This window comes from Macaca nemestrina, chromosome 11, assembly GCF_043159975.1.
Source record: "Macaca nemestrina isolate mMacNem1 chromosome 11, mMacNem.hap1, whole genome shotgun sequence".
Taxonomy (NCBI): domain Eukaryota; kingdom Metazoa; phylum Chordata; class Mammalia; order Primates; family Cercopithecidae; genus Macaca; species Macaca nemestrina.
In genome coordinates this window covers 101504571-101532271 of record NC_092135.1, presented here as the reverse complement: position 1 = coordinate 101532271, position 27701 = coordinate 101504571, and the positions used below count along the sequence as shown (strand labels likewise).

Below are 27701 nucleotides of genomic sequence, written 5' to 3'. Positions count from 1 at the left end.
TTAGAATGTAATTTCTGGTTTTGAAGATTTGACTCCAGAGGCTTATAATATATCAGAGCATATATGGCATAATTTTTCAAGTTAAACCTGTAACTTACTATTCATTCTACACAAATGTCTGTATTTCAGATGGAGCAGCTATCAGATGAAGAAATTGATCATGGTGCTGAAGAAGACAGTGACAAGGAAGATCAGGACCTGGACAAAATGTTTGGAGCCTGGCTTGGAGAACTAGACAAACTCACTCAGGTTGGACGTAATGCTTGAAAAACTGGTTGAGGATTTGAAGTCATCATTGTGTTAAAAGTTTAATATGCAGAAGAGGATATGGATATAAGTTAAATTTTAAAATATTGCCAGAAAGGAAGAAATGTTCGAAGTATTGACAAGTAAATGAAGTCATTCTAGAAGAGAAGATGTTAAGAATCTTTAGTTATTTTAAGGATGTTAAAAAAAAATACTTGTGAGGGAGGCTCTGTTCATCTAGAGGGATTGCTTAATATATGTTTCATAAATATGAGATAATTAGCTAAAAACTTTTAAAGCCTGAAATTCAAAAGTCTAAATTTTAGCAAACCCTATTACCTTAGTAAATTTGAATACGTTTTCAACATAAGTAATTTCCTTCCACGTAAATATTTTCTTTTTTTCTCGAGATGGAGTCTCACTTTGTCACCCAGGCTGGAGTGCAGTGGCGCGATCTTGGCTCACTGCAAGCTCCGCCTCCTGGGTTCACTTCATTCTCCTGCCTCAGCCTCCCAAGTGGCTGGGACTTCAAGTGCCACCATGCCTGGCTAATTTTTTGTATTTTTTAGTAGAGATGGAGTTTCACCATGTTAGCCAGGATGGTCTCGATCTCCTGACCTTGTGATCCGCCTGCCTTGGCCTCCCAAAGTGCTGGGATTACAGGCATGAGCCACCGTGCCTGGCCCCATGTAAATATTTTCTGTGACATGATTGCAGAATACTGACAAAACCTAATTCTAGGCTGCATTTTAAAGCAGTGGCAAAATCTTTTCATTTTGCTTTATTCGATCTTGGGTTTTTAAAAATGGTAACTTTGTCCTCTAAACCAGCACACTTTTTAGAATAAAAGGGTACTATTGTTATTGCCCCCGTAATACATTATATTCAGTATATGAAGATGGTTATGTTTATTAAATAAAGTTGACTTCATGGCAATGAGAACATTAGAACAAAACATTTACTCATAAATAATGTCTTTGGGAAGAACATTTGTGTAAAATTGCATAAGTATGAGATAACTGAAGGAAAAGTAAGGTGGTCAAGGTGGAAGCTTAAAGTACTAGCAGCTTATTTTTGTAGCAGTCTAGAATTCAAAGTGATAAACTCTTCATGTAATTCTTGCTAGATCATTTTGAAAGGCAGACATCTTTGTGACCATAATCTGTTAATACTGTATTTGGGGGGAATTTTTTTTTTTTGAGATGGCATCTCACTCCTGTCACCCAGGCTGGAGTGCAGTGGTGAGATACTGGCTCAATGCAACCACCACCTCCCGTGTTCAAGCGATTCTCCTGTCTCAGCCTCCCAGGTAGCTGGGATTACAGGCATGCGCCACCATGCCCAGCTGGTTTTGTATTTTTATTAGAAACAGTTTCACCATGTTAGCCAAACTGATCTCGAACTCCTGACCTCAGGTGGTGCACCCACCTCGGCCTCTCAAACTGCTGGGATTACAGGCATGCTGGCCAGGGTAGAATGTTTTCAACTCCTACTAGGATTTCATAGATATCATTCCCTTCATCTCTAATCAGAAGAAGTGACATTTTTTTTTGTCAGAGATGTCTTATATCTGTAATTGCCAAGTTCTTTCTGTTTAATTCTTAATTTATAAAAAGTGTGATTTTGGCATAGAGATTATCGCTAGGCTATGCAGTTCTGTGCTGGGAGAGAGAGGAAGCAAAGAAGAGCAAATAGAAAATGATATTGCCTGGAGAAAGTATGCAAGGGCCAGCTGACATGTGCAGTGTTCTTGACCATGTGGTTTTATTGTCCATGCTTGGGACGAGGGGCCCAAAAGAGAAAAGGCAGGTAGCTATTGGTCCAGCTGCTCTCGGTGGAGTAGGAACTACATGATGCTCCCCTGAAAGCAGTGTTTCTACTGGTTTGGTACCTTGTACTTTCCCCTGTATTTTAAGTTGCCTGACATAAAAGTGTGAAGAGCCACTAGTGATGTGACTGTTCTTTTCATTATATAAATCTGTCTTTAGAGAGAAAAAAAGATTAAAACCATTGCATAGTGTGACTCACTACTGTGTTGCTTTATAACACTTGGGACGTTTTCAAGAAATGTTTGACTTACGAAGTTTATGGCTAAAACCTCAAGTTTCTTATTTGTGTCATTACTTTAGTTCATTACAGTGTTATCTGTACACCTATATCACGTATTCAGTGGTATGGTATTTTCAACTTAGAATTAAAACAAGTTTAAGTTTTAAAGTTTTTAGGTAGTTGGTCAGTGTTCTAAAAAGTTTGTAAAATTTTGAGTGTATGTACATTTTTCTGGAAGAGGGCTCATAGCTTTTATAAAATTCTCAGCAACCCCTTTAAAAAGGTTAAAAGAGTTCATGCCTGGGCAACAGAGCATGACCTTGTCTCAAAAAAAATAAAAAGATAGCATTATAACCCAATAGAATATCCAGCATTCTTTTAAAATTTGAAGCTTATTCAGTACTTACTTTAGATAGAAATTAAAGTTTTAAAACACTAATCCTTATATTTTGTGAATCTATTAAACAAACAATAGCTACTGACCTTTTCTCTGAATTTCTCTGTTGTAAATATCTTTTTTTCTTGCTGTAGAAAGGTTAGAGAGGAAAAGAGTATCATTTAAACTTACAAGTGTAACTTACAAGTCACCCTACCCAAAGTATACAGTATGATTCAAGATTTGTCACAGGCAGTGTAGCTGGGTTACAGTTTGCCCTCATCTTGATAGAACTGGAGAAGGACAAGAACATTTCATCATTGTTTGGACTTGTAATCACTTTTCATTAAAACAATTAGTGAGTCTTGGGTCTCAATAATTTTAAATCCAGAACTATCCATTATCTTCAGAGTCCTTCATATAGCAAAGATTGAGGCTTTCCTGGACCTAAACCAAATCCCTTTGAGGAAAGAAAGAACAAAACGCCCTGTGTGGTTTCTATGTCTTCTTTTTTTTATTTTTTATTTTTATTTTATTATTATTATTATTTGGAGACTGAGTCTCACTCTGTCGCCCAGGCTGGAGTGCAGTGTCGTGATCTCAGCTCACTGCAACCTCCGCCTCCCAGGCTTAAGCCATTCTCCCGCCTCAGCCCCCCAAGTAGCTGGGATTACAGGCACCCGCCACTGTGCCCAGCTAATTTTTGTACTTTTACTAGAGAAGAGGTTTCGCCCTGTTGGCCAAGCTGGTCTCGAACTTCTAACCTCAGGTGATCTGCCCACCTCTGCCTGCCAGAGTGCTGGGATTACAGGTGTGAGCCACCACACCTATTTCTTAGCTTACCGTGTCCGTATTCATATACCTCACTTATTTTATAGTGCATGTGTATCAAATGAAGTCAGTCACTGTACTTAATATATTTGAAAAGATATTTACTCTGAACTATGACAGTGTCAAGTGCCTTTAAAAGTAAACATAGGCCGGATATGGTGGCTCATGCCTGCAATCCCAACGCTTAGGGAGACCGAGGTGGGTAGATCACTTGAGGCCAGGAGTTCGCAACCAGCCTGGCGAACGTGGTGACACCCTGTCTCTACTAAAAATACAAAAATTAGCTGGGCATGGTGGCACGTGCCTATGGTCCCAACTACTCGAGAGGATCTCTTGAACCCGGGAGGCACAGGTTGCAGTGAGCCAAGCTTGTGGCATGGCACTTAAGCCTGGGTGACAGGACGAAACTTCATCTCCAAAAAAAAAAAGCATGTATCTAAAGATTGAAATAAGTATAACCAAAATAATGATGTGAAAAACAATTATACTTTTCCTTGAGGCTATGACTTAGGAGAACTTTGGTTTTATTTATTATAGTGTGGCAGTTCACTTAATCATAAAACAAACTTCATCTTTTTTATATTATTGAAACCTGAATTTAATATGACTATTCAACTTTCTTTTTATAAAGAGTTTGGATTCTGACAAACCCATGGAACCAGTAAAAAGATCTCCTCTTCGCCAGGAAACAAACATGGCCAACTTTTCTTACCGCTTTTCCATATACAACTTGAATGGTAAGATGTAATTGGAAATAAAATGTAAAATAGTGTGCTAAGTCACATAATGTAGGAGCAGTACAGCTACAATTCCAAATATAAAAACTCAATATAAAAGCTATGTGCGTAACTTGACCAAGTTCTTAAATTTCTTTTTTCTTCCTTTTTTTTTTTTTTTTTTTTGAGACGGTTTTGTTTTTGTCACCCAGGCTGGAGTTCAGTGGCACAATCTCGGCTCACTGCAACCTCTGCCTCCCAGATTCAAGCGATTCTTCTGCCTCAGCCTCCCAAGTAGCTGGGATTACAGGCATGCACCACCACACTTGGCTAATTTTGTATTTTTTTAGTAGAGATGGGGTTTCATCATGTTGGCCAGGCTGGTCTCGAACTCCTGACGTCAGGTGATCTGCCTGCCTCGGCCTCCCAAAGTGCTGGGATTACAGGTGTGAGCCACTGCATCTGGCCCTTAAATTTCTTGATTTGTGTATTTTATTAATATTACTAATTGAAAATATCACAGAAAAAAGCAAACTAGAATGTAACTAAAAGATAGTTGGTTTTATTAATAATTGACAAACTACATACCCAAGTGGAACCCCACAGCAAACTTAATTGCATTGTTTTCTCACTGGATTAAAGTCCAGTGAAATTACTTGTTAGTAATTTTTAAAGCAGCCACTGTGGCCTTTATCTATTGTATTCCACCTAGTCAAGTTTATAATACTGACCTGTCAGTCTGTAATTTTTTAGACTTTTGACTTCTCTTTTTATGCCCTCAGCTCTTTCGGTATTAACATCTCTACCGAAGCATTGATCATATTAACAATGTATTGAAGCCTGTGGTAAAAAGTTGCACAGAGAAATGTGGTTAAAACCATGGAATAGTATAAGATTTTTGTGGTGTTTTTGTCTTTGAACTCATAATTTATTCTTCTTTGATTATTACAAGCCTTAAAAGCGGAGGACTGTGTACTTCTAAAAATTTCTCTTGGAATTTAAAACAAAAACCAGTAATACTTAATTTTATTTGCTTTAGGCCCAACAGAATATATTCTTTTGCTTCATCATCTTCATTTATTAACTTATTTATAATAGAATGTATAAATTCTGGAAACATTATGTGTTGTTCATTGCAGAAGCTCTGAATCAGGGAGAGACTGTGGATCTGGATGCCTTGATGGCTGATCTTTGCTCTATAGAGCAGGAGCTCAGCAGTATTGGTTCAGGAAACAGTAAGCGTCAAATCACAGAAACGAAAGCTACTCAGAAGTTGCCTGTTAGCCGACATACATCGAAACCTGGCACCTTGAAAGGATTATCTTCTTCATCTAATAGGATAGCTAAACCTTCCCATGCGAGCTACTCCCTGGACGACGTCACTGCACAGTTAGAACAGGCCTCTTTGAGTATGGATGAGGCTGCTCAGCAGTCTGTACTAGAAGATACTAAACCCTTGGTAACGAATCAGCACAGAAGAACCGCATCAGCAGGCACAGTGAGTGATGCTGAAGTACGCTCTATTAGTAATTCCTCCCGTTCCAGCATCACTTCTGCAGCCTCCAGCATGGACTCTTTGGATATTGATAAAGTAACACGCCCTCAAGAGCTGGATTTGACACATCAAGGGCAGCCAATTCCTGAGGTAAATAGATGGAACTTTTTCCCTGCTATTTTATTATTGAAATAAAGGAGAAATTATATTAAAATAATGTAATTTTAATTACATTTTTAAATTCTTCTACATTTATAATTTGTCAGAGATACTTCTGAGATAGGTTTCAAGAGTACAGAAGGAATATATTATCAGATATGGTAGTGGCACACAGATGATTGAGAAGAAATTTAGTTTCTTCTTTTTTATTCTCATGACTGTAGTATTTGGAAGTTCTTGAATGGTATTTTTTATTGTAATTTGAGTCATTTCATGTGATTTGAAAATTAAAATGATTCGCAAAGCCATTTATTTATTCAGCTGATAGTGCTTTTAAATGTATGTTGATTTAAAGTAAAACTTAAGAAAACCACTTATATCATCATCCTCCAAGATTCTAGTTTACCAGGTTAACTCCAGTTCATTATCTTTTTTTTTTTTTGAGATGAAGTTTGTACTCTTGTCGCCCACGCTGGAGTGCAGTGGTGTGATCTTGGCTTGCTGCAACCTCCGCCTCCCAGGTTCAAGTGATTCTCCTGCCTCAGACTCCCAAGTAGCTGGGATTACAGGCACTCACCACCATGCCCAGCTAATTTTCGTATTTTTAGTAGAGATGGGGTTTCACCATGTTGGCCAGGCTGGTCTCAAACTCCATCTGAAACTCCGTCTGACCTCAGGTGATCCACCCACCTCGGTGTCCCAAAGTGCTGGGATTACAGACGTGAGCCACTGTGCCTGGCCGTCCATTTCATTATCGAAGAGTCAGTATGGTATATTGGAAAGGGCCACCAGGTGTGGAATCAGAAACTTGATTCTGAGTTTTCCTTGCCACTCACTACCCATGGGACCTTAAGTGAGTTATTCTCTTAAACATCAATTTCTCACAAGTAAAATGGAGTTCGTAGTACCATATCTGCCTTCCTGATAGGGTGGTTCAGAGAACCAAAAGTTATTCATAAACAGATTTTTTTTTTTTTTTAATAGACGGAGTCTTGTTCTGTCGCCCAGGCTGGAGTGCAATGGCATGATCTCGGCTCACTGCAACCTTGTCTCCCGGGTTCAAGTGATTCTCCTGCCTCAGCCTCCTGAGTAGCTGGGATTACAGGCGCATGCCACCATACCTGGCTATTTTTTGTATTTTTGGTAGAGATGAGATTTCACCCTGTTGGCCAGGCTGGTCTTGAACTCCTGACCTCGTGATCCGCCCACCTCCCTAAGTGCTGGGATTACAGGTGTGAGCCACCGAGCCCAGCCGGAGTTCGTAGTACTATATCTGCCTTCCTGATAGGGTGGTTCAGAGAACCATAAGTTATTCATGAACAGATTTTTAAAAGATGGAATATTTTTCAGCATGTGACTGGATAAGGTGGGGAATAGATTTGTGATAACAAGTTTAACAAAAGCTGAGTTTGGTGAAAGAGAGTCCTTTATTGAGTTCTTTTCATCAAAGAGACGGTAATTCTGTCATAGGGTAGCAGCAAGAAAGAAGAAAAGTGGGGCAAAGTTAAGTCAACCTTTCCAATAAGCTTGTGTTTACAATACTCTAATATGGGATAAAAGAATCTATTTATGAATAATCAGTACTAAAGTAAAATCTTGAATTTTAACTATTACTTGACATCATTGATTTTTTTTTTTTTTTTCCTAATTTAATTCTTTGGATTAATTTCCATCAGTCAGTAACTCTTGGTACCCACCCATGTGCGTAACTTTGTTTTTGGTACTGTGGAGCACAAAAGGAGTATTAATCGTGGTGGTTTGGAGATAAACTTGAATTATTTCTAAGAAAGTTAGCCAGTCTTATCAATCTGAAGAATAAACTTTCATTTGTTTAAAATGAAACTTATCTAAGTGGTATATATTCTATAGAGAACTTGAAAACTGATTTCTAGGCCTGATGCGGTGGCTCACGCCTGTAATCCCAGCACTTTGGGAGGCCGAGGTGGGTGGATCACCTGAGGTCAGGAGTTTGAGACCATCCTGGCCAACATGGTGAAACCCCATCTCTACTAAAAATAATTAGCTGGATGTGGTGGCGCATGCCTGTAATCCCAGCTACTCGGGAGGCTGAGGTAGGAGAATCGCTTGAACCAGGGAGTCGGAGGTTGCAGTGAGCCAAGATCGTGCCACTGCATTCCAGCCTGGCAACAGAGCAAGATTCCGTCTCCAAAAAGAAAAAAAGAAAAAAGAAAACTGATTTCTATTTTGTGATACCTGGGAATTATATTTAGGATATGAGCAGTATTTTATTAGGGGTGTGCTTTCTTGGCCATTCTTTGTTTTGTACGTTGATATTACTTCCAATCAGTTTACAGTATTTTGAGTTGGGTTAAGATGCATGAGGACAAGTTATAAACTAATCTGCGTGTCTGTCTTTCTGTCTGTAAAATGTGCTTGTTCTAAAAGTTCATACAATATAGGGGCAAATTGAAGTAAAACATGAGAAGTTCCTCTCTCCCAGCAAGGACACTTCAAATGTTATCTAGTGGTATCCATGTATATCACTGTGAATACTGCAAAGAATACCAGTACTCAGTGGTGTAATGTTTCATATGAGAGTTTAATGTAAGGTTTGGTGAGTAAACCAGGACTATAGCAGGGAAAGGAGTTAAAAAGTCTTACCTAGCTAGCCTGTTCTTTTGCCTCACCTAGGAGTATAGAAAGGTGGTTTAACAAACCTGGAACTTGCTTCAGTATGCTTTTTTCGTAGGTCTAGTCTGTTCTGATTCAAATAAACTGAGGCAAGCTTTAATATATCCTGAACTCATGTATCAAATTGTCTTTAAATGCAAATACGGTTTTAAAAATATTTTAGTTTTTCATGCATGGCGTTAAATAGTTTTATGAGATATGTTACAGACAACTATCCTCTACCCACAGACACATCATATTCTGCTCCCAGAGGTAAGTAATTTTTGCTCATTTAGTTGACGCTTAGGGAATTTACCTCTTTATCATTAAATCTACATACACGTTGCCATTTCTTGGTTTTTTTTTTTTTAGTTGTATGTATTACCTATTGACTTTTCACTCCAGAAGATGAGGGTATAGCTGTCTATACACAACTTCTCACTTCTCCCTTCCTGTTCTTCCATTCTCCAAGTATATTTTGATTGAACTAATATTCAGTGTTTATGTTAAAATGACTATATACTTGCAATTTACTGCTAACCTCCATATACTCTTATGACTACATTCCCTTTCTGGAATATCATTTTACTTTTACTGGAATGAACAGATTCTTTTAAATATTTAATTTTATAGGTGATCACTATTTCAATTTCAGACTTTATCTCAGTTGATTAAATCTCTCCGGTTCAAGCCAAATTGTGTTCCATTAATTGCATCTTCTTAAAATTCTATTCTTTTTTTTTTTTTTTTTTTTTTTGTAGTCTTTGGGATTATCCTTAGGTCTTTTTTCTTAGGCTGGTGAGCTTATCTGGAGAAAGTTCTTCCAGTCTTCTATGCTGGCTGCCGAGTGTTTTAGTAGCCCATTTGGGAAAGAAGGGTTGGAACATGAGGATGGTCCCCATTGTTCCAGTCTGTAAGCTTTCATCAAATCCTTTTAGGTCAGGGTTTCTCAGCTATCAGCACTATTGACATTTGGGCTAGTTTTATGTTGTGAGTGGCTGTCCTATGCATTGTAGGATGTTTAGCAGCATCCCTGGCCTGTACACACTAGCTGTCAGTAGTACACATACCTTCTTCAGTTGTGACAACTAAAAACGTCCACAGACATTGTTACATGTTCCTTGTAGGACAGAATCCACCCCCAATTGAGAATCACCACTGCTCTAGGCAGAGAGGGTTAACAGTAGGTCTGAGTCCTTTTCTTCATGGAAAAATGACCTTGGATTTTCCTTCTCCTGACATTCTTTTCCTGGACACATACTGGATTAAGAATTAAATATAGAATATCTCCACGTAATATTGTTTATTGTGAAATTGACCCCTGTTGGTGAATGTATATGGACCAGGAAAACTGTCCATGAATAACTGAATTAGCCTATGAAAAGACACAGACCTTGATTTTGTGGTGTGCAGTGTAACTTTTTTTTTTTTTAAAGACAGAGTCTCACTCTGTTGCCCAGGCCGTAGTGCAATGGCGCAGTCTGAGCTCACTGCAACCTCTGCCTCCCAGGTTCACATGATTCTCGTGCCTCAGCCTCCCGAGTAGCAGGGATTACAAGCACATGCCACCAGGCCTGGCTAATTTTTGTATTTCTCTTTTTGAGTAGAGACAGGGTTTCCCCATGTTGGCCAGGCTGGTCTTGAACCCCTGACCTCAAGTGATCTGCCTGCCTCAGCCTCCCAAAGTGCTGGGATTACACTTTGGGAGCCACTGCACCTGGCCAGCAGTGTAATAACTCTTGTAAATGAGCATGAACGTGTTCTTTAAGGGGCCCTGGCACTTACCCTCATTGGCTGTTACAAGGTACTGCTGGTTCCTGTTGAGCATGAAGTTTCCCTAAGCCAGAGTGTTTTCTGCACTTACCACGTGGTCTCTTTCCCTTACAATGAGCTATCACTTACGGGCCCAAAAAAAAGGGCCCGTGGTGAGCTGTATGGACTCCCTCTGAAGATGGCATGTCTGATGCTAGCATGCCAGCATGCCTTCTTTTTCTTTATACTAAGAGCTGAGTGAATCTGGCTTCAAGCTATAGTCTGTTGGGTCTTGTGAGTGGATATTAATCTGTACCTGAGACCGCTGCTCGTGGGCAAGTGAGTAAAGGAGGGAATCTGAGAATTAACTGCTTTCTTAAACGTGTTTTCAACCATTCTTCCTGCTTTTAGTCTCAATATCACTTGTCTGCTCTTGCTTCTGGGGACTTCTGAGGTTACACAATATAAATTGAGTGCTCCTCTGCTTTTCTCCAGTGCTGGCCCAGCATTCAGCTTTGCTAAATTGGTTACCACTCAGCCATATGCTTATTTTCCCCTCTTCCCACCCCCATTTTAATCCCTGTGAAACAATGCTTCACAACTTGGGCTACTTTATCCTGCTGGGGATAGGCAACATTTTTGGTTGTCCATCAAAGGAATGTGCTACTACTGGCATCTAGTGGGTAGAGGCCAGAGGTGCTGCTAAACATCCTACAGTGCACAGGACAACCCACACGAAGGATAATTATCTGGCCCAAAATAGTGCCAAGGTTGAGAAACCACATTTTAAATCGTGTGGCACCTGTTAGTCACGATCAGCAAGGTGGCAGTTACGGTATGTTGCATGAAGTTCTTCTGTTGAAAGTTTCTGATAAAGATCAAGAAAGTACCAGCATCAAATCTTCTTAGATTCAAGGAAATATAGGTATCTTTGGCCAGTCCCTTTCTCCTGAACTCCAGGTACATATATTCCATCTCTAATCATTATCTCTATTTGGATGTATAATTGCGCATTACATTTCTCCAGAGAGATAGAACCAATAGGATATGAGTGGGGATTTATTATGGAAATTGACCGACACCATTACAAAGGCTGAGAAGTCATATGACAGGCTGTCTGCAAGCTGGAGACCATAGGATGGTAGTAGTGTGGCTCAGTCCAAGTCAGAAAGCCTCAGAACCAGGAAAGCCTACGGTGTAATTATCAGTCTTAGGCTGAAGGCCTGGGTACCCAAGGGAGGCTGCTGGTATAAGGCCTGCGGTACAAAGACTGGAGAGCCTGGAGTTCTGATATCCAAGAGCAGGAGAAGAGTGTCCCATCTCTAGGAAAGAGGGAAGAAAGCACCTTTTCTCTGCCTTTTTTGTTCTATCTGGGGCCCTCAGTCAATTGGATGGTGCCTACCCACAATGACGGTGGGTCTTCCCCACTCAGTCCTGGTTCATACACCATCTCCTCTGGAAACACTCTTCAGAGACTTACCCAGATGCTTTACCAAGTTCTCTAGGTATTCCTTCATCCAGTGAAGTTGATAACCTAAAATTAACCATCACAAGTAGATTGCTCAAATTTAACTGGTCTAAACCTCAAGTTCTGCTCTTTTTCTTCAAACTTATTTCTCCCACTGTCTTCTCTATCTCAGTTGATAGATATTCCATCCATTTAGTTCATAAAGCAAACTCCTTGGAGTCTTTATCTACTTATTTTCTTTCTACCTCTCTTCTAATCCAGCAGCAAATTCTGTTGGTCTTATCTTCAGAATATATCTAGAATATGATCACTTTTCACCATCTTCACTGTCACCAAGCCAACTTCATCTTGATCTAGATTTTTGAATAGACTTCCACCTGGTCTTTCTGCATTCACCTTTCCCTTGACGGTCTATTATCCACACTGCAGCCAGAGTGATCCTTTTGAAATGTAAGTCAGATCATCTCTTTTCAAACCTAAAGGCTTTGCATCTCAAAGTATAGCCCAAACCCCTAAAATGGCCTATAGAGCCTTGCCTGATCTGCTTTCCTGTTACCACTGACCCTATTTTTCTTCCTTCTGTCCCTTACCCCACTAGCCATACTGTCCCATACTTGTTCTCTTCCAGTAGCCAGAGCCTGCCTCTTAGCCTTTGCACTTACTCAACCCTGCCTAGACGCCCTTTCCCAGTCTTCTGTATAACATACTCCTAGCTACCTTCTGGAATTTGCTCAAGTGTCACTTTCTCATAGAGGCGTTCTTTGATCATGCTATTTAAAAATGGAACTCCCCTTACTCTGCCCTATTATTACCTTTTTGTGTGTTTTGTTTTTTGGGGTTTTTTTGAGACAGATTTTCGTTCTGTCACTCAGGCTGGAGTGCAGTGGTGCCATCTTGGCTCACTGTAACCTCTGCTTCCTGGATTCAGTGGATCCTCCTGCCTCAGTTTCCGGAGTAGCTGGGACCTCAGGCATATGACATCATGCCCATTTAATTTTTTAAATTTTTTGAAGAGATGGTGTCTCACTATATTGCCCAGGCACTGTATCAGACTCCTGGGCTCAAGCAATCCCCAAACCTTGGCCTCCAAAAGTGCTAGGATTACAGCTGTGAGCCACCGTGCTCAGCCTTTGATTACTTTTTATCTCTTGTTTTTTTTTTTTCTCTTTAGTACTTATCTCCATTTAACGTACTATATACATTACTTTTTAATTGTCCTCTCCAACTTGAATATAAGCTTCAGGAGGAGAGAGATTTTTTCATTTTTTTAATTCCTGATGTACTCATCACATCTAGAACAGTACTTGGCTCATACGCACTCAAATATTTGGCCCGGCGCGGTGACTCACGCCTGTAATCTCAGCGCTTTGGGAGGCCTGAGCAGGTAGATTGAGGTCAGGAGTTCAAGACCAGCCTGACCAATCTGGAGAAACCCCGTCTCTACTAAAAATATAAAAGTTAGCCGAGCTTGGTGCATGCCTGTAATCCCAGCTACTCCGGAGGCTGAAGTAGGAGAATCACTTGAACCCGGGAGCCAAGATCGCACCACTTCGCTCCAGCCTGGGTGACAGAGCGAGACTCTGTCTCAAAAAAAAAAAAAAAGCACTTAAATATTTGAATGAACAAATATATGCATGTGTTCATTCCACCATTTTAAATCTAGAAGCCTATACTCTAAAATTAGCAGCACTTTTTTTTTTCAGGATGATGACTGTGAAGTGTAACATACATAAAAACTCTTTAATAGTGAACTTTTTTTTCATATCTAGGTTCTCTAGAGCCAGTAATTATACTTAACTGTTTAGAGAAACCCAGCATAGAATAGTGGCTTTTACTGACATTTAGTGATACAAATATCGGTTAAAAATACCAATTTGAAATTAATACTGTTTCATCTTGGGGACATGGGTAGTTAAGTTGCCCATCTAAAAGTAATATTGTGGCTCGTCTTTCTGCCTGTCACCATGGACAGGCACAGTCCAATTTAACTTCTCAAAGAGTTTATCTTTATTACCTGCCTTTCTTTTGCTCGGCTTTTGTTAAAATACTGTACTTCCAGCACTTCACATATGTTATCTCATTTAAGCCTCATACTATTTCATCAAAGCCAATACTGACGAGATTAAGTGGGTCAAATAACTGAGAAATCTGTGTTTGAGTTCTAAAACCACAACGTTTGCTTCCCAATCTTCATAAAAATCTTAGTGTAGCCGATTGTTAAAAATAATTATTTCCCAAATGAATTATAGAATAACTTCAGTCAATATTATTATAAAGTCTGTCAGCAATAATGACCATATGCCATGTTTTTAAAACTAGAATTCACTGTAGTTGAAATAAATTGTAATAAAGGCTATTTCTCAACCATTACAAAATATGTTGCAACTGATTTACTCATCTTTTTGGTACTTTTATTCCTGTTAACTGATAAAACATCTCAATAGGACAACAGTTTGCAAATTTAATTGGTAATTTCGTGTTATAATTTTCATATAAAGTAGGATATTACTAATTAAAGGTTAATGTTAGAATTTACCTTTATTTTTCTGGTGGGATTATTAAATTTTAATAATTTTTTTGAATTTGGAATTTTATACATGACTGTTTTTAAAATGAAAATACTTTGTAAAGCTATTACTTTATAGCAGATTCAAAGGATTTTTTCATCATAATATACATAATACAATCATCAAGTTTTCTTAAGATTCAGCAAAACCTTTTGCCAAATTTAAAGGAATAGGTAATGTCAGCACAGTGGCTCACGCCTGTAATCCCAGCACTTTGGGAGGCCAAGGCAGGCGGATCACCTGAGGTCCTGAGTACCAGACCATCCTGGCCAACATGGTGAAACCCCATCTCTACTAAAAATACAAAAATTAGCTGGGCGTGGTGGCGGGCACCTGTAATCCCAGCTACTTGGGAGGCCGAGGCAGGAGAATCACTTGAACCTGGGAGGCAGAGGTTGCAGTGAGCCGAGATGGTGCCACTGTACTCCAGCCTGGGCGACAGTGAGACTCCGTTTCAAAAAGTAAAATAAAATAAAATAAAGGAATAGGTATCAGATGAAAAAAGAGGCTGAAGATTTAGTGAAATCCAGGGGAAAAGCCTAATTCACACAAACATGTTTCAAATACACCCCCCCAATAATCACTGGCACATATGCCCTGACTCTTACTGTTTGTGTTTCTTGGAAATCTGTGTGATTTTTTTTTTTTCCCCTGCAGAAGTTAAAAGCATCTTTATTTAGGTTTAGGCCTGTTTTTGTTTTGGGTTTGTGGAGGGCTGGTAAAAGACCGTTTTTTAGACAATACTAGAAATATATTCATCTGGCCGGGTGCAGTGGCTCACGCCTGTAATCCCGATACTTTGGGAGGCCGAGGCAGGCGGATCACTTGAGGTCAGAAGTTCGAGACCAGGCTGGCCAACATGGTGAAACCCCGTCTCTACTAAAAATACAAAAAAAAAAAAAAAAAAAAAAAAAGCCTGGCATGGTGGCAGATGCCTGTAATCCCAGCTACTCACGAGGCTGAGGCAGGAGAATCACTTGAATCCAGGAGGCAGAGGTTGCAGTGAGCCAAGGTTACGCCACTGCACGCCATCCTGGGTGACAGAGCGAGACTCCATCTCCAAAAAAAAAAAATATATATATATATATATATATATATATATTCATCTATTTAAAATGAATAGGGGCTATAAAACAAAAAGAAATGTTTTTAAAACATTCACAAATTTACTGGCTATATAATATCCAGTAGAAGGAGAGCAGAATAAAGAGGAAAGGGGGCAAAACAGAAAAATTGAGTGCTTGTTCTGTTAGCCATTGTGTTTTATGTCTTAACACACGTTGTGCAGAGCCCAACACCTTGTGGAGGGCACGATTATCCCTCTTTTACAATGGAAGGAACTGAGGTAGAAAGAGACGAAATAACTTGCCCAAGGGTTTGAACTCAAACATACTGGTTGTAGAGCTCATACTACCATATTATGCTACTTCATTACAGAATTGAAGGAAAATCAAGACGAGAGTAGACTAGCCAGTGCTCTCAGAGCCAGACCTAGAGACAGAACTACATAGGCAGGAGAGAAAAAGGCAAAGGAGACGTACGTAATAATATCCCCATCTTGTGGTGGTTTTGTATTTTTTTTTAATATTTTAAGTAAAATTAAGTTAACTTGTAGCTCTAAGCTAAATAAAGCTTAAATAAAATTAAGATGAGGGGTGGCGGTTCCCATTCTTAGTAGTAATATTAATCATTCATAATTTTTATGCCAACCTTTGAAGATAAATGCTATGATTATCCCCATTTTGCACATGAGGAAACAGGTTAAATGATAGGCCCAGAATCACCTTGCCAATAAATGGCCAAGCTGGGGCTTGAACCCAGGCACTCTAGCACTGGGGTCTCCATTCTTAACCATCATGCTATTCTTACTTTCGACATACGATTTGTGGAAAATGCATACACGTGTTAGTAAAGATGATGGAAATCTATTTTATTGAAACACTAATGAGTGGTCATAAGCCTCCACTTCTTTCCGGTTGTAATCTAAAGTGTTAGCTATCACAAGGAAGTGTTTTATTTGTAACCACTACTTTGGTACAAGGCCATTTCTTTATAATGGTTTGGCTCCTATGTTCAGATAAATGGTTTTTATTTATTTTATTTATTTTTTGATACAGGGTCTCACTCTTTCACCTAGGCTGGAGTGCAGTGGCGCAATCTCAGTTCACTGCAGTCTCCACCTCCTGGGTTCAAACGATTCTCGTGTCTCAGCCTCCCTAGTAGCTGTGACTATAGGCGTGCACCACCACACCTGGCTTGTCTTTGTATGTTTTGTAGAGATGGAGTTTCACCCTGTTGACCAGGCTGGTCTCGAACTCCTCACCTCAAATGATTCACCCGCCTGGGCCTCCCAAAGTGCTGGGATTACAGGCGTGAGCCACTGCGGCTGGCCAGATCAATGCTTTTTAATATGTGCATTCCCACCCCACCCCAAGGACTCTAGCTTGTAAATGGCACTTTGTTTTAACATGTTATAGATTCAGTTCAAGAAAGTAGTGGTTCATAACTTTGCAGAGATTTGTGGTGAGTTTTTGTAAGATTGATAGAAAGTTTTTATCAAACAAAATGACACAACACTTTGTAATACAAATGAAAGTTTCAAAACTGAGAAAATTTATAGCAAAATTTATACAGAGAATTGACCTTTAAATTCATTTTTTTCCCCGTGGGAGACTCACTGGACATTTTTTGTTACATATTTTGATTTATGAAAGTAGTGATAAAGAGTAGGCAAAGATTAGACTTGGAGCAGATAATATTTTTTGGTAAGAAAATAGGTACTTTATGGAAATGGACCTAATTAACATTAAAAAGCTATATTATTCCATAATCCCTTTTTATTCATGTTAATGTAACATAAATTTTTAATCTTTGTTTATTTACTATTTTGTATTGTTTTTGTCATTTCATATATATCCTTTTCTGGTAAGGGTATACTGCGTAATAGCTATAGTATTCCATTGTACCGTTTTACATTTAACATCTCTTGTTGAATACTTCAGATTTAATTTTTCTTTTCTTTTTTTTTTTTTTGAGACAGTCTCGCTCTGTTGCCCAGGCTGGAGTGCAATGGCGCCATCTTGGCTCACTGCAACCTCTGGCCCCCGGGTTCAAGCAATTCTCCTGCCTCAGCTTCTGGAGTAGCTGGGTGGGACTACAGGCACAAGCCACCACTCCTGGCTATTTTTTGTAATTTTAGTAGAAACGGGATTTCACTATGTTGGCCAGGCTCGTCTCGAACTCCTGACCTCAAGTGATCTGCCTGCCTCAGCCTCCCAAAGGGCTGGGATTACAGACATGAGCCACCGCGCCGAGCCCAGATTTAGGTTTTTAAAAAGTTTAACCAGTAAGCATTTGGAAATATGATGGACACTTGTGCACGATTGAGTCTAGAAAGAAGTGATTTTTTAAAAAAAATTATTTTGAAATATTATACTTACAAAACCTTTAAAGAATAGTACAGAGAACTCATGAAATTCATTAGCCATGTAATTTTTAACATTTTACCACATTATTGTGCTATGTCTGTATTTATGTTTCCTGAATCCTTTGGGAGTTGGTTGCATTTATCATTCCCTTATATTCCTTAATACTTCAGTATCTGTTTCCTAAGAAAAGGGACACTGGCAGTATAGATTTGATGGGCCTCCTGTTGATGTAGTAATTGAAACAGTATGTTTAATGAGAAAATACAGAGGGAAAAACAAAAACCATCTTGATCTGGTTTCAAGCATGTGGCATGAAGGTCAAGTAGAAAGTTATTCATACATTCTGTAAATATTTGAGTGCCTAGGCACTGTGGTGGGATGTAAGGGATAAAACTGGAATATAATACACAATGTTGGCCGGGCGCAGTGGCTCATGCCTGTAATCCCAGAACTTTTGGAAGTGGAGGTGGGTGGATCTCTTGAGGTCAGGAGTTCAAGACCAGCCTCGCCAACCTGGTGACATCCCATCTCTACTAAAAGTACAAAACTAGCCAGGCATGGTGGCGAGCGCCTGTAATCCCAGCTACTCGGGAGGCTGAGGCAGGAAAATTGCCTGAACCCGGAAGGCGGAGGTTGTAGTGAGCTGAGATCATGCCACTGCACTCCAGTCCAGGCGACAGAGTGAGACTCCATCTCAAAAACAACAACAAAAAAAAACAATGTCCTTATGAAGTGATAATTTATTGTATAGAGGGGTGCAGGGGAGGATATAGACAACCAGACAAGTGATTTTGGTACAGTATGGTAGAAACTATGATGGAAAAAACAGAAAACCTTTTTTATTAAAAAGTTCTTGATGACTTTGAGAATGAATTACAGAATACATTATAACTCAAAGGATGAAGGCTTTAGGAAAGAAAGATTGCAAGAAATTAAGGGATAAATGAGTGGTTGGGAAGTGGAGGAGGCACCTTCTAGCGTGAATTCAGGGAATTTGGCAGTGGAGAGGAGAAACAGTTTAACAAGAGGACAGTACCCAGAATTGAACCCTTTCCTCCTCTTCTCACCCTCAATGGACTGATCTAGTTAAGTATCAGAGACTAAAGATACTCTCTCTTTAGGAGGGGGAATGAATGAGATCTAGAACATGCTTGGCTTTGGAAGGGGAAACAAAACACATTTATTCATCTAGAATTTGAGGGAAGAATAAAAATATGGGTATAATTACAAGGTACATTCTAATGAAGATCCTCATGATAAATGGGTTTAGCTTTCTCACATGGAGGGAAGTGCAGTCATATGAAGAGAGGGAAGAGGGAAGCTAGAAGCTTGAAGAACATAGAGACTTAGAACAGGCATAACATAAGGGGAAAAATTAAGAGCACTGCCAAACAGTGGTTAAGGGCCAGTTGAGGTTTATTAGCATGACTTGGTATTGGATATAATGTTTCTGCACAATTATTTCATAGAACTCTACTGTCCAGAAGTGGAGTGAGGTTATCCTTAAATTATCAAGGGTTAGGATCATCTGGGTCTTACCTTTATAATTTTTGCATATAAGAGAATGAAAGGTAATTGCATGCAACTTTTCATTACTATTTTGTTTCATTACTGTTTTGTTTCACTTCATTGATCTTTTTCTCTTCCTGCATGTTAATGAGAGCTGCCCGTTTCACCTCCTTTACCTGTCATTTTCTTCCTTACTGCATTTTCACAGCATGCTATTTCTCTGAGATGTTCCAGCAAGCAGGCCAAGCATCATATTGACTTCACAGAAGAACAGGCTGAGCTGACACCTGTAAGTTCTATAAACATGCCATGGCGTGACTTAATGAAGAGGAAAGCATTCGTTAGAACTCCAAATGATGAAACCATTTCATATAACTTCAGTTTTTCAAATAAAAATTAAACCAAATTTAATAAATTAGCAAAAACAAATAAGCAACTTTAGATAGGGTACCATTGAGTAATACTCCTGGTATGATTATGTAGGTGGTAGCATAATTGATGTAGATAATTTTTGTTTTAGAACCTGAAACAACATGCCTTCTTTATTCTGAAACTAAGAGCTTTTGTAAATTTCTTAAGATACTAACAAATTTAATTGTTCTTTACAGCAGAGATACCAAATGGAATGATTCTTCTGTACTGATGCTTAACTGAAAGCCTAGTTTCTTTCTTAATAAAATGTATTCTTTGGTCAGTGATTGGCAAATCTGGATGATTCAGAGGTGTACTGTTCTATATGGTAGCCACTAGCCACATGTGCCTATTAAGTATTTAAAATGTGGTTACTCCAAATTGTGGTGTGCTGTAAGGATAAAATACATACTGGACTTCAAAGACTTACTATGAAACAAAAATGTAAAAAAATCTCATGTCCGAATGTGTTGGCTCATACCTGTAATCCCAGCACTTTGGGAGGCCGAGGCGGGCAGATTACTTGAGGCCAGGAGTTCAAGACCAGCCTGGCCAACATGGTGAAACCCCGTTTCTACTAAAAATACAAAAATTAGCTAGGCGTGGTGGCACATGCCTGTAATCCCAGCTATTCAGGAGGCTGAGGCAGAAAAATTGCTTGAACTCAAGAGGCGGAGGCTACAGTGAGGCAAGATCACAGTAGTGAGCTGAGATCACACCACTGTACTTCAGCCTGAGTGACGGAGCAAGACTCAAAAAACAAAAACCACAAAATTTATTTGTATTAATTACTTGTTAAAATCTCAGATATTTTTGGTTAACTAAAATATATGAACATTTCAGGGTTTTCTTTTTATACTTTCTAAAATTAGTGTGGCTAACAGAAAATGTTAAATTACCTTTGTGATGATTTCTAACACCATCTTTACTGTTCAAGTGAAATTTGTAAATAATATAACCTACTTACATACCTACTTTTTATATGAATGTAATGCCCTAACACCTATGAAGGAGAAATATTGAAAACGTAATTTATAATAAAGTAATGTATCTGTTTCAGTATGTAAATACTTAGCTGCCACTATTAAAAGACATAATGAAGTAGTCAAACCTTACACCTACCTATAATCAAGAACTTTGGGTTTAAGAGAAGTGAGATCAGAAGGCTTTTTTTTTTTTTTTAAAGAAGTATAGGAAAAAGAACAGAAATATAAGTGGATCCCAGAAGTGAAACATGTTATGATAAGTGATAGCAGATGTGTGACATACTTGTATATACTATGAGAAAAAGGGAAATAATCTTAATTGAAGTAGGAATAATGTGCTGAGACAGTTTATAGGCAAGTAGAGAAAATGGGAACATGTAAAATTCTTGCAAATGAGATAAGATTATTTGTAATTGTAGTGACAAAATAATTTCAGTGTTATAATGTGGGATGAGATGGTAGTAATAAAATCATTTGATACCTGATTTTTTACAGTGTAGATTTTTCATCATGCTATATATTTTATTTCTTTAAGGTGGAGTCTTGCTCTGTTGCTAAAGCTATAGTACAGTGGTGCCATCTTTTATAGTCAGTGGTGCTGACTGCAATCTCTGCCTCCCGGGTTCAAACGATTCTCCTGCCTCAGCCTCCCAAGTAGCTGGGACTACAGGAGTGCGCCACCACACCTGGCTAATTTTGTATTTTTAATTTTGCCATGTTGGCCAGGCTGGTCTCAAACTCCTGACCTCAAGTGATCCACCTGCCTCAGCCTCCCAGATTGCTGGGATTATAGGCGTGAGCCACCACTCCTGGCCTTCTGTGCTATATATTTTAAATATGACAACAGTAGTATGAAATATTTTAAAATAATTTTTACTAATAAAGTTAATTTCATGTTTTCACTAATTTAATATTATTTAGCTTTTAACTTATCATTTGCTGGCATGTGACAGAGTGTACACTGCCAGTTGTGGTACTGGCAACTCTTATTTCAAGCTAGTTTTCCATTGGTGAAATTATATTCCAACATTATGAACAGCTCTTTGTAAACTCAGAACAAAAGAAAGTGCAGACTTCTTTCAATTTATTTTAGAGGGTAATAGCACTCCTGGAAAATTCATTCAATATTAAAATCATGCAAAAACACTTTTTAGATGTAAAATGAAATTAGATTCTAAGCTCAGATTGTTGTAAACAAGATTTCCCATCTCTACGACTCTCCGTATAAGGACATTTAACAATCACGTGGAATGTGGGACTTTTGTTGTTATTGACATTGTACCATGCTCGCAAGGCATCTAGCATTTTTGACTTCCCAATAAATACCAGTAACTCTCCCTCTCCTCTTCATTGTGGCAGCCCAGAATGTCCTCAACATTTTCTGAAATTCCTGCTTGAGAGCAGAACTACCCTCTTTTGAGAACCATTGGTCTCAAATATCCCTTTGCCCTCTGTTTCTACTCTGCCACACTCCCTCACACCACGACCCCAGCAGCCTCTTAATCATCCTCCAGGACTGTAGCTTTTTCAGAATTACTTTATTAAGCCCCTAATTTGGGGTTAGATACTTATCTCCTTGCTCACCTACCACTTAACACACTGTTTTGTAGTTGCAAGTTGGTCTGCATCTCCCTATTAGGCTACATTCTGTGAGGCAAGGAATGCCCATCTTGGTCACCTTTGCATCTCTAATGCTGGCATGGTTCCACGCTCAAAAGTTAGAGCCTAAAAAATGGTTGAATAAATGAAGAGGAAAAGAGAGAAATAAAATAAATCAATAAAATGGATTAAAAATAAACTCCTGACTTTGTGTCTATAGTTGGTAAATAAAAGAAAATATAAGAAGGCCCTGTTTATATGAAGCTGTATGCATTTTTGTTAACTCACAACGTAAACCAAGACTGAAGGCTGATTGGATGCCATGCCCAAACCATAATTTTTTTTTTTAACTAAACGTTTAAAATATATTTCTAAACAGACTGGCCTTACTCAGTCACAGTAACTGCTGATCTCCATAGCAGAGCAACCCACAAAGACACAGCCCTGATTTTTTCCCCTGTAATCAAGGGTGAAAAATACACAACTTGTTTCTGACCCAAAACCACAATTTCTGCAGTTTAAAATGTTTCACTGATAATATGGCCCTGGTAGAAATTATGTAGTTTTAAAACCACATAATTTACTCTCCTTAGTCCTTCAGCTGTGCAGCACTCTTCTCATCCCTCTTGCTTCCTTCCAGTTACCAGTTTCACCCCACCCCGTCCCTTTTTTCTGAAGAGCAAGGAATTCTAGGATCAGTGTTATGACTGTTACCAGTTGGAGGAAGATACTTTATTTTTTGAGACAAGGTCTCGCTCTGTTGCCCAGGCTGGAATGCAGTGGCATAATCCTAGCTCACTGCAGCCTTAAGTTGCTGGGCTCAAAAGTGGTCCTCCTGTCTAAGCCTCCTGAGTAGCTGGGATTATAGTTCAAGCCACCATGCCCAGTGGAGTCTGCTGCTTCTGGTTTCTATATGTTTGTTGTTTCTGCTACAAATAGCCTATAGTTTGAATAGAACCTGGAGATGTGGCCTTCCTCACTGCTAGTAACTGAATAGTGAATAGCTACATAACCATCCACGCGGGATATGATTTATGATCATGTTTAGCTATTGTTTGTGGTCTCATTTTTTGAATGTGGCATATTTTGGGACCACCAACCATAACGATTATCCTCTTTTTATTTGAAGCTATTTAAATATCTTAATATTTCAAAGTAGACTTCTATTTCTGTGTCATTAAACAGATACAGTTAAATATCATTGCCTCATACTTACCAAATTATCAGTTTTTTTGGTGACTTAAAGTCTTGAGGTCATGAGTTTGAGAGCTGATGAAATCTTGTGGTTTTTTTTTAAGAGCTTAAATTTGAATTTGATATTTGGAATTACATTTACCAAATCATACTTTGTTTTGATGGCCTGAGGCAGATTTTATTTTTTTAAATTTGAAATATAATTATCTGAATATAGATAATCTCACTTGGAGATCATTTTTCTAAAAAAGTAACTTTTATAAGATAAGTAGCAGTAAGTTTTCAAGAAAGTAATTTCTTAAAATACATGTTATATGTTTTACATAGTAATTGTGTAACAGTACATTTTTCTTCATTATATTTGAATAGCTAAAAATGAATGGGAATAAGAGCAATGAAAGTTATAGTTGCTCTTTTATCTTTAAGTGAAACCAAGTTTATTAAAGAAGTAAAGAAACGTGGCTGGGCACAGTGGCTCACACCTATAATCTCAGCACTTTGGGAGGCCAAGCCGGGCGGATCACCTGAGGTCAGGAGTTCAAGACCAGCCTGGCCAACATGGCGAAACTCTGTCTCTACTAAAAATACAAAATTAGCTGGGTGTGATGGCCCGTGCCTGTGATCCCACCTACTTAGAAGGCTGAGGCAGGAGAATTGCTTGAAGCTGGGAGGCGGAGGTTGCAGTGAGCTGAGATTACATCACTGCATTCCAGTCTGGGTGAGAGAGGGAGACTCTGTCCTAAAAAAAATAAAAATAAGAGAACTAAAGAAACCAAAGAATGGCTACTCTTGTAAATTGTGCTTTTTGTTCTTTGTTTTTCCCAGTTCCCTCCCTCCTTGGCTGAGCATTAACCTCAAACTAAATTGAATTTTCAGAAATTACTACTTACCTAGTGTCTTTATGGAGAAGCCAATCAGTCTTACCTTTAAGAGGACTACACAATCTAGTTAAATGAGGACCTAGGGATAGTTTTCTATGTTCTTGTTATTGTTTGACTTTGTTAGTGCTAATCTTGATGAATATGTCCAATTAAAAAAAATTGGACATTAGGTTTTTTTTTTTTTTTTAGTAAGGAATGGGTGAGAGGGGCAGGTATGCTTATAAAGTTTACCTTGCATTAAAACACAGCTTTAAAAATGCAGGCAATAAAATACCATATAGCAAGCTTAGCATAGTATAGATGTAAGCAAAGATTGTATTGTCTTCTGTAACATGTTTTTAATCTTGAAGTAGTGTATTTTATCTATGACCATGTATGTACTTTCTTTTTTTTTTCCTTGAGACAAGAGTTTCACATGTCGCCCAGGCTGGAGTGCAGTGGCACAATTTCAGCTCACTGCAACCTCTGCCTCCCAAGTTCGAGCGATTCTCCTGCCATAGCCTCCTGAGTGGCTGGGATTACAGGGTCCTGCCAGCACACCCGGCTAATTTTTGTATTTTTAGTAGAGATGGGGTTTCACCATGTTGACCAGGCTGGTCATAAACTCCTGATCTCAGGAGATCTGCCTGCCTCGGCCTCCCAAAGTTTTAGGGACTATGTACTTTCTTACAGGGGGTGCTGCTCTAGTATTTGCATTAGTTTCTTTCCACAGAATTTCCAAGAATAACTTGACCTATATTTACGTTTATAAAATATAACAGAATATTTTCTATACTTTTACTCAGCTGTATTGTACGTTTTTTTAAATGGTGATTAGTAACTATGTACTGTTAAATACTAATTTGGAATTTTTTCATGAGAGGCCAGTCCAAATTACCTGTATATATCAAAACAACTACAATTTAAGGATAAATAAAATACAATTGTATTATCTTACAACATGTTACTGAGAAGTTACTAAGGGGAGAATGATAGGTTCCATACCATTTACAAATTATTTTCACGAAAACAATTACTTGAATTAATTTAAGTGTGTGACGCTTCTGAATATTTTGTTCATGTCATTCATTTGCTCTGCAAATTCTTTACTGTGCAGTGTACTCCTATTTTTATTCTGATAATAATGAGTGGGCTAATAAAGTTTTACTGAAAACAGGTGTATCCATTAGGCAAAATATTGATGAATATTTTTCCTCTTGGTGCAGCTATCATTGAATTGACCAGAAATACTTGAAGAAGCTTTTAAAAATGATGTCATCTTATTCTAATCAAAATATGCTATTTAAAGCCATATAGGTCTTGATAGGCTTTAACAAGAGAAAGGAAGTTTAGTCATTGGTCTCTGACATGCATTTATTTGTGTGCCTTGCACAGCGTTCTTGAGCATTGACCTAGAAGGCAGACTGGCTCTGCAGTCTTTGCATGTACTACCCATTTCCCAAAGAGGGAGGGATCAGCAGGAGTCAGCTGGGACATGCCTATGGGCACGGTGATGTCTTTACTTCCCTGCTCCTTTTCTTTTTCTTTTTTTACATTTTCTTTGTGGACATATTTCACTCAACTTAGGGAAAAGATATGAGATTAATTATAGAGAATCATTCTTGCTTTGTCTGCTTTATGTTTTAAACACATAAAACCTCCACTGACTTCTGTTATTGCCTTTTTTTGTTTTTGTTTTTCTCTTTTCTGAACAAGCACTCCTATCTGGACAGGGAAACCTCCCTTCTTCTGAGAAACATTGCAGGAAAACCTTCTCACTTGCTGACCAAGGTGATACTTCTTTCCACATGCATGTAACTGTTTACTGCCTTGTAGGTAGAATATGATTTCTGTTTTTGATCATGCTCTTATATTATTATTCTAGCATCTTTGTCATTAATAGAGATACTTTTTCTTTTACAGACGGTAATTATTTACTGATCTTAATGACTGTCAGGCAATATTGAGAGTATAAAATATATTCAGTAATTTTCACTAGTTTTTAAACTTTTGTAAATGCCTAATTTTCCCAAGTGTGTTGCACTTTTTCTAGTTTGACACTATTGCATTTTAAAGTCTAAAAAGCATTGCTTTTACTACTAATGGTTGTCCATACTCTGGGTTTCTTTAGCAACCTTTGCTTCCTAGTTTTTATTTATATTATCACCTCCTTGTTTAATTAAAACATTTACTCATGTAAACAGAATCTTAGTTAATATTAACTTAGTCAAATTGGAAGAGGAAGCTGCAATTTTAATTGCCCGGTTCTCTGCCCTTGGAATGTTTTGAATCAGTTTAGCGAGATTTTCACTGGGCTGGTATTTTATATCCATTTAAAATATTTTAGCCATTGTCATCATTAACTAGGGAATAATACAGTAGGGAAACTGAATTGCTTTCTACCTCTTTTTAAGTCATGCTTTTATTTCATTGGCTTATTTAAATAATGTTATATTCAAGAATATCAGACTTATTTCTGAAAAATATACATAGTTATGGGTAATGTCCCTAAGTTGTTGTTACTGTATCTGAGGTTTGTTTGCTTTAATTTCTTTCTAACCTTGTACATTTATAAAAGAAGATGGTAAACCAAAATGAAAATCTCCCCAAGAAGCAGCTCAAAGAAAAGACCCTTTAACAAAGTCAGCAGTGGGACCCTCTCTCTACCCTGAGTTTCTGTTTTTAAAGCAGATCTATGCGTGCTGGTAGAAATTTAAAGATCAGGGAAGTGTAGAAGTCTAAGCTGGTCATAGCTCTTTTTCCCTTTTCCTCAGCTGTCCCCTCTTCGTTCTCTATTTACTCTCTTTCCCTAGACTCCACACATGTATCTTCAACTAGGATCTCTATTCTAGATGGATCTGTCTCCCAAGAGCACGTTTCCAAACAGCTGTTAGGCATTTCCTGGAAGACCACCAACATCTTACAAGCACCTTAAATCCCACAGGTGTTTAGCTTACCTCCATTATCCCTGGGCTCCATAATTTTTATCAGTCATCATCTCTTCTGTTTCTGTTTAGGATGCTGACATTCTCCTAATTACCAGGTTTGAACCCTCTGATCATCTTTGCTACCTTTCTTCTCATTTAATGTCTCCAATTTCTAATGAAGCTTGTCTTAATCTGCAGGATTTACTGAGCTCACGCATTTGTTGCATTCCCATTACCACCACTCTACTACAGGCTCACTCTTAGCTCTTTATTATTACCTGATCCCCTTCCAATCCATTTTATACACGGCTCTCAGATTAAGTTGACCATTTTACCATTTTCATTGCCAATTCAACAATACTTATTGAGCCGTGACCTGCTGGGTACTGGGATAGAACATTACATAAAGTATACCTATTCCTCACCCTCAAGAGCTCACAGTCTGTTTATGAAGATAGATGATAAATGGTGACAAGCAAGCATGTAAAGAAGTTCTA

General features: G+C 38.4%; 1 protein-coding gene across 9 annotated transcripts in view; it reads left to right on the top strand.

The window, feature by feature from the left end:
• The window catches only part of LOC105468063 (Ras association (RalGDS/AF-6) and pleckstrin homology domains 1), a 101538-nt gene that overhangs the window by 43929 nt on the left and 29908 nt on the right, over window positions 1-27701 (top strand). For 5 of the 9 annotated variants that reach the window (XM_071073240.1, XM_011718017.3, XM_071073241.1 and 2 more), the window contains exons 2-6: window positions 130-249; window positions 4134-4239; window positions 5358-5863; window positions 19436-19516; window positions 25994-26068. In XM_071073240.1, coding sequence (XP_070929341.1) covers window positions 130-249; window positions 4134-4239; window positions 5358-5863; window positions 19436-19516; window positions 25994-26068 — 888 coding nt within the window. The other 4 variants (XM_011718019.3, XM_011718018.3, XM_011718020.3 and 1 more) reach the window with 4 other exon arrangements.